At 34.8% G+C, this 7771-nt stretch overlaps 1 protein-coding gene across 1 annotated transcript; it reads left to right on the plus strand.

Moving 5' to 3' along the window:
* Positions 1 to 663: 663 nt before the first annotated feature.
* LOC143587090 (syntaxin-32-like) lies at positions 664 to 7546 on the plus strand. The gene is made up of 5 exons (XM_077068483.1): positions 664 to 892; positions 3672 to 3922; positions 5033 to 5205; positions 7018 to 7215; positions 7300 to 7546. Exons 1-5 carry the CDS (start codon positions 673 to 675, stop codon positions 7457 to 7459), a joined length of 1002 nt encoding a protein of 333 aa, XP_076924598.1. The 5' UTR covers positions 664 to 672; the 3' UTR covers positions 7460 to 7546.
* Positions 7547 to 7771: the final 225 nt, after the last annotated feature.

Genomic DNA, 7771 nt, shown 5'->3' on the forward strand with positions numbered 1-7771 from the left:
CGGTTCTGTCTTCCAAAACCGGAGTGCAAGCATTTCGACGGGATTCCGTAATGACCTGTTTAGCATCTTCTAGGACAAGTCCACAAGAACCTTCAGTTTGCCTAATTCTCGCCGGAGTAACAATTGGAAGCTGCTGGTTCTGACTCATCGTAAAAAACCACAAAAAACCGTGAATTCTAGCCTAAAAACAGATGGCGCCAATGAAGAAGCACTGATCTAAACCGAAGGGTTCGGATCGATGTTCCCACAAGTACAGACTGTCAAACACACTAAACATGAGATGAGATCAGATTCCAGTCAGCTTCCTACAAAACAAACACCGTGAGACTCGCTACGGGAAGGACAGGATAGAGGGTCTTCTCATAACCACCTTCACCTACTATTCAAGGTTTTTCTTAATGTTAGGAACAGGTAAGTATTATTTACGGGTAAGCAACCTGATATCGGACAAGTAATAATAATAATATCCCGGGCAGGAAGAAAACTAAACTACCCGCAAAACCCACACTCTCATTCATTCTCCTCATCATTCATTCACCTCTCCACCAGATCCCCAATTTCAACCTCACAAATCAACACAATTACATATCAAACTCATCACCTACTCACCAGATCTATTCCAATTCAATCCCCTAGGGTTTTACAATCTGATTGATCTATTAACTATACGAGATGAATATGAAATCAGCTCAATCGTCGTATAGAGACCGTACGCATGAATTCGCGAGTATCACCGATCGGTTGAGGAAGTCGTCGGCGGTGGCCGGAGTTAGTACCGGCGGCGGTGGAGTGAGATCGAGTGTGGCGTTTCAGTCGGAGTTTAATAAGAGAGCTTCGAAGATAGGGTATGGGATACACCATACGTCGCAGAAGCTTGCCAAGCTTGCCAAATGTGAGTTGATTTGTTTTAATTGTTAGTTATTAGTTATAGTTGTTAGTTATTATGATGTCAATGTGAATGTGATGATGCTGTTTGTAGTTATGGTTTATCGTTAATTAGCTTTACAATGAGTTTGGTGAATGTAAACATGTAATTGAGTAGAATATTAATGTGGATCTGAGGTTACACATAGCTTTGGTGATTGGAAGTTTGAACAAGTTAAGCTGCTCTAATCTTTGTTATAAAATGCTCGCAATGCTACTCAAGATCGGCTCGTGAAAAAGGCGAAAAAGCTCAATTGAGTTGATCTGGATATGCTCGTCTAATAAACGATCCCGAGCCCGAGCGTTGCTTATCAAGCCAGCTCACTAGCCTAAACAAGCACGTCGTTTATATATATATAAGTTAATATATATAATGTTATGAAAGAATAACTAGATAATATATATTATGTCATATATAAAATTATAATTGAAAAAAATATATATATTAAACTAATTATAAATTAATAAATAGTAGACGAGCCGAGCTTGAGCTTGAAAAACTACTCACGGGCCAAGCTCGAGCTTTAGAAATAAAGATAAAAAAAAAGCCTAGGTCAAGCTCCGTGTAAGTTAAACGAGCCAAGGTCGAGCCTAGTCAAGCTCCGGCTTGGCTTGTTTGAACCCTTAGCTAGCGTCAGTCGGAGCGATGTGAGGATGATGCACTCTAAATTGCATAATACGCGACACAGTCATTTTTAAGTTAAAGTGAATTCATGCATAGGTTATTTGTAGGAAGACTCTATGCAGTCGATATCGCAGATATATCGTTGATTTACATGATATCAGTTTTTTAAGTCTTAATTGTCAATTTTTAGTGTTTTAAGTGTTAATAAGTTCATACTTGCTACCATTATTAGTGTTTTGTAAGTTGCAAAAGGTTAATTTGTTATTGGTAGGAGAGTATACTGTATTGTTAGTGTTAAATTGCCGTATATAAAAATTTTGCATGATATTAAAATTACCGATATCCCACCGCGATAACTGATATCTCAAATATTGGTCCTTGACCGATATCCAATATTTTTCCGCATTAACTACATAGATCAGGAGCGCATAACACTCGATGCTAGCATCAGTTGGAGTGATGCGATGATGATGCACTCTAAATCATGCGACGCATGCTTTTTAAAGTTAAAGTGAGTTCATGCATAGGTTATTTGTTGGTAGACTACTTGTAAACATAGAGTTAAATGTGTATTTTGGCTTTACATAAACTTTATTGGTGGTACTATAGCCTTTTATTTTATTCTTTTATTTTTTAGTGTTTAAAAGTTGACAAGTTAAAATGTTATCTTTAAATACTTATCTAGTATTTTCTTAATTAACAAACACTTCTCGTACGTGCGCATCGCGCATCACACATCAGCTTAGTGCGTTGCACATGTTAGAACCAAGACTCTAATGCTACTTGGGGAAAGCTAAATCTTTTGGTATCAATATCACATCATGACATACATTTCCATGCGTCTATAATTTAGAATTTAGGGCCTTTTTTAAGTTTATTTAGCTACTTATAACTTGTCACCATGGTTTTAGTTGATATGAGTCAACCGACTATGGGTTTAGGACTTTAGGGTGCTTTTTTGCTCGAGCTATATTAGAACAGTGCTTTGTAGTAAGCTTGAACCGCGATCCTTTTAGTTTTGGGCAGGTTATAAAGTTGCACCACAGCACAATGATTTTAGGTGATATGAATCTTGTTGAGTTTGTTTATTAATCTGGGCTCTGCGTCAGGTGCATTAGAAAGTGTATAGGTAGTGCAGTAGTCGCTTGTGAGTAGCATCGAATTTGGCAATTAATATATAAATTATAGTGTTTGATTGTGCACTTTATGAGGTTATAGGCTTTACAAGGACTTCATAGTTATATGTTTGCGCTATTACACATGTTATGTGCTCTATATGCATAGAAGTTTATGTATAATCTAGAAATAGTTGATGAAAACGTGTTAAAATTAAAATCAAGCAGAACAAAGAAGTTGCAGCTTTTCAAACATACATTTTCTCACACTAGAGAGCTATGAACAAGTTGAAACCATTATGGTAGTAAACTAAAATGTCGTTTGTATTTATTCTTAACGTTTTATTTATATCATAATTATCAAATGCGCTAGGCGCACTCAAGGCGCATAGGCCTCGCCTGTGGCTTAGGCGCAAAGCTCAAAAAAAGCGAGTGTCTGAGAAAAAAAACACATTTATATAAAAAAAATAAAAATATATTGTGTATATGAAAAACGATAATATTCTTCAAATAAAATAAACAAAAGCTATTATATAGCATTTAATATCATCTAATTAGTACCAAAAGTTCTAATATAGTCAAGATTCAAATGTAATTCCAAAACTTGAATAACAAAATGTTCAACATAATTCCTTTGACCTCTACTAGATCTAAGTTTCAATAGTACTTGTGTTTCTTCTGCTCGGATTTTATCTTTTCATGTTTATGTACTAGACAAAGCCGAAGCGCTCGCCTAGGAACTAAAAGTGCATTTATCGAGCCTCGCCTGAAAAATGGGCCTAGGCGCAAGAAGCGAGGGCTTTTAATAACTATGATTTATACTACTCTTTTATGCAGGGCTATTTTAGAAGGTAAATTAGTAGTATGCTATTTGTATAACAATATATACGGTATGGTGGCACTTATTATGTTTATTTCATACTCTACTTTCAATTGATTAGTTAAGTTTTAAGCCTAAATGCTTAACTATGTGTATGTACTGACATGTTTCACTTCTGTTCTTTCAGTGGCAAAGAGGACATCTGTCTTTGATGATCCAACTACAGAGATTCAAGAACTGACTGCTGTCATTAAGCAGGACATTACAGCTCTTAATTCAGCTGTGGTGGACTTGCAGCTTATTTGCAATTCCCAAAATGAAAGTGAAAATGTTTCTAGTGACACAACCACCCATTCAACAACGGTTGTTGACAATTTGAAGAATCGCTTAATGAGCACTACCAAGGAATTTAAGGATGTTCTTACAATGCGGACAGAGGTTTGTAGTTACTAAAATAATGGGATTTTTTTAATATTTTAACATGTGAAATAACTATTATACTCTTTAATTCATTTGAAATTATAAATTTACCTGAAGAGTGTTAAGCAGTTAAATGAAGTTCTGGCAGAATTTAAAATCTTATGAAGTTTTAATTTGAAATGAAATTTCTGCATTATGGAATCTTGTACAAGTCCAAAATATTATACCCTAAGTTTTGATTCTTAATTACAATGTTACCTGATGAAATCTTATATACAGTTTCGCAAAAGCTTAAAAGTTGATTAAAATTTAATTTATAATTTGAAATTGAAAATTATGTATTTCGTTTTTGTTTTAAGTTTCTCTTAAAACTTTTTGCCCTCAAGTTAACTTGCTTTATTCCTATAAATGAACCAAATGCTCAGTGAACAGTTTGGATGGAAGTTCATTTATGTTCGTGAATATTTCTTTAGGTTCATTGATTTAAATTCGTTTATGTTCATTTATGTTCGCTGGTTTACATCTGTATAAGTTCATTCGTTTGCGTTCGTTAATATATTCATTTAATTTTTTTTAACCAATTACAACCCAGTCTACTTTTAATAAATTGTTTAGGCCCAACAAATCGTTCTTCACATTACTTTTAATTGGTTTTAGCTCAGTTATGCACGTTCGTCTATACTCAGTTATCTTTGTTTGTTTACGCTCGTGAACCATTTGTTTATACTGTTAACGGATGGACATAAACGAACATGCACATGCTCATTTTCTCAACGAACGAATACGAACAAGAAAACCTTGTTCGCTTAGTTGTTTGTGCTTGATTGTTTGTTGGGTTAAAGTGAATCAAACGGATACGAACGTGCTCTGTTCGTGTTCGTTTAGTTTGTTTACAAGCTTACATGTTTATAGTTTGACCATCATATACGATTAATGTTAAAAATCTATGGTACAATGATTATTCCATATGGATTTTTGTGTAAACTAAACGAAAGAAACAAAAGATGTTTATACCTGGTTGATTTGTTTGTAAACTTTACAATGATTTGGTGCTCTATATACATTATTATTTATTTTTAACTATTAAATTATTACTCATGTTAAACCTTTTTGGTATTTTGGCTGCAGAACTTGAAGGTTCATGAAAATAGAAGGCAGTTATTTTCTGCAACTTCTTCCAAAGAAACCGCCAATCCATTTGTCCGCCAGCGTCCTTTGGCTAATAGATCAACTGCCAGCACGGCGAATTCTCCTCCTCCATGGGCTAATGACTCTTCAAGTTCATCTCCATTATTCCAAAGGTAAAATAAAATATGACGTATTGTCTGATATTTAAATTTTAAATGGCATGATCATGTTATTGTCTTGGATTCAAAATGTGTTCCTTGTGTCTTTAAACAAAAAACTACATGTGGCAAAATGGTCAGGTCATATTGGGTCACATTTCAATATTGGTTGAAAACTGGTTATGTCATGTTGACATGCCAACTCCCTTTTTTGTAACTTTCTGAATAACAGATGGTGCCAAATATGATTACAAAAAGTACTACTAAAATAATAATCATAATCTTATTAGAGTAAAGTGCTAAAACCGTCCTCCAGGTTTGGTCATTTATGCAATTTTTGTCCAAAAAAATTATTTTATGCAACTGGACCATTAACGTTTCACATTTGTTGCCAATATCGTCCAATACGTTAACTCCGTTAATTTTAACGTTAACTTTGGGGTATTTTGGTCTTTTTATATAGTTATTTAAAATGAAATTAGAAAAATCAATAATAATAATAATAATAATATATATGTAAGTATTAGTACATTAATAATTAACCCACACCAACCCCATAGCCGGACACAGTTCCCTGCCACCGCCGCTTCCCGACAACCATAGCTACCACTTGAACCGCGTCCCTACAACCATCCCTTATCAATGGTGCTGATCATCACCCCGCCGCCACCACGAACAGTATCAATCGCCGAACTGAACCGCCACCATCAATTTCGGCTGCGATGTGTCAAATTTGCGCCGGATCTGAAATACGTTTTCCGGCCACCTCCATCTTCAACCCATGACAGTGACGCACACAAGGATTGGGTTGGTTGTTTTCGATTTGGCCCTAACACTCAACAGCCAACAGTTGTGTCAGTATTAAGACTTGGGCTTTTGAGAGCAAGATTTTTGTTGTGGATTTGAAGCAGGAGTCTGAAATGATGGTTAAAAGCTCGCCGGAAAGTGAAACCGGGAAGAGGGGAACGATGGGTGGTCTATTGGTCTTATTTAATTTACATTTTGCACCTTGGAGTGAAAAGCATGTTCATAAATCATAAAGGTGTTAAAAATTGAATAAAACAACAGTTAAAAAGAAAAGGACCAAAATACCCTAGAGTTAACGTTAAAAATTAACGGAGTTAATGAATGGGACGATATTGGCAACAAATGTGAAACGTCAATGGTTCAGTTGCACAAATTAAACTTTTTGGACGAAAATCACTTAAATGACCAAACCTGAAGAGGACGGTTTTAGCACTTTACTCATCTTATTATTATAATTTTTTCATAAATAAATATCAATGTATTTTCACTTTTGTCATGTTTTTGTCATTAGGAGTGTAAACGAGTCAAACCGAGCTTGTGCTCGCCTGGTCTTGTGCTTGGCTCGTTTAATTATGCGAGCTCGAACTCAAGCACGGTTCATGAGTAGTTATTAAAGCTCGCGCTTGACTCGGGCTGGGCCTGTTTATAATTAATTAAGTATTTTACATATATTTACAGTTATTTTTATATAAATTTATAGTTTTATATATTACATAATATATGTTGTTTAGTTATCTTTATCTTAGTCTGTATAACAATAATAATACTTATTATATAAGTTCATATTTAGTATATATTAAATCAAAAGCATAAACAATAGGCTCGTGTGTCAGATCAAGCTTGATAAGTGAAGCCTGGACTCGTATTAAACAAGCTTATTAATAGGCTCGATCGATTTAAGGTTTTAACAAGCCAACCCTTATTTGTTGTATTCTTTTTTTGGGTGCATTTGGATGATATTAAATCATAAAGGTAGCTTTAACCGCCCATTGACTCTGCTATTGACTTTTAACTTTTCAGAAAGCAAGGCGACTCTGAATCTCAACCGTTGATTCAACAACAAAACCAACAGCAACAACAAATGGTTCCATTACAAGATACTTACATGCAGAGCCGAGCCGAGGCTCTTCACAACGTTGAGTCAACTATTCATGAATTAGGCAGCATTTTCACTCAATTGGCAACCATGGTTTCTCAACAAGGAGAGCTTGCAATTAGGTAATCATTTATATTTTTGTTAACTAATTGTTTACGTTTTTAATCAGTAATCCAAACACATACTAATCTTAATTGTTTCGGCAGGATTGATGAAAATATGGAAGACACTCTAGCAAATGTAGAAGGTGCACAGGGCCAACTAATGAGGTACCTCAACGGTATATCGTCTAATCGATGGTTGATGATCAAAATATTCTTTGTATTGATCGTCTTCCTCATGATTTTTCTCTTTTTTGTTGCGTAAAGATTTTTTATGCGTGATTTATTGTCGGAAAATATATAATGCAAAAAACGAGCCTTTTGTTATAAAATGTATTGTCTTTATTGTGCATACGCTTCAATGTTTTCTTATAAAGTTGGGAGTTTTCACGATCTGATTCAATCGGTTTTGATGAATATTTGGGTCTGTGAACCGGCCAGTTTTATCGATTTGGCGGCTTAAATGTTTGGCTTCGGCGGTTTGAACTGATTAGTTTTTTAAAATCAGTAGTTTGTATTAAAAGTTTTAACATAGGTAAAGATGATTAATGAATATATAAACATAACTATATTCCAA

The sequence above is a fragment of the Bidens hawaiensis genome, unplaced genomic scaffold (genome assembly GCF_021521415.1).
Source record: "Bidens hawaiensis isolate Kalapana, Puna unplaced genomic scaffold, B.hawaiensis_p1.1 tig00035130_1, whole genome shotgun sequence".
NCBI classification, from domain to species: domain Eukaryota; kingdom Viridiplantae; phylum Streptophyta; class Magnoliopsida; order Asterales; family Asteraceae; genus Bidens; species Bidens hawaiensis.

What these genes read in the sequence shown, in the direction of transcription:
- LOC143587090 (XM_077068483.1), top strand. Translation starts at nt 673, where the DNA reads ATGAATATGAAATCAGCTCAATCGTCGTATAGAGACCGTACGCATGAA. An exon ending in TCATCTCCATTATTCCAAAG is followed by an intron (nt 5,206 to 7,017) that starts GTAAAATAAAAT and finishes TTAACTTTTCAG; the next exon opens with AAAGCAAGGCGACTCTGAAT. An exon ending in CAAGGAGAGCTTGCAATTAG is followed by an intron (nt 7,216 to 7,299) that starts GTAATCATTTAT and finishes TTGTTTCGGCAG; the next exon opens with GATTGATGAAAATATGGAAG.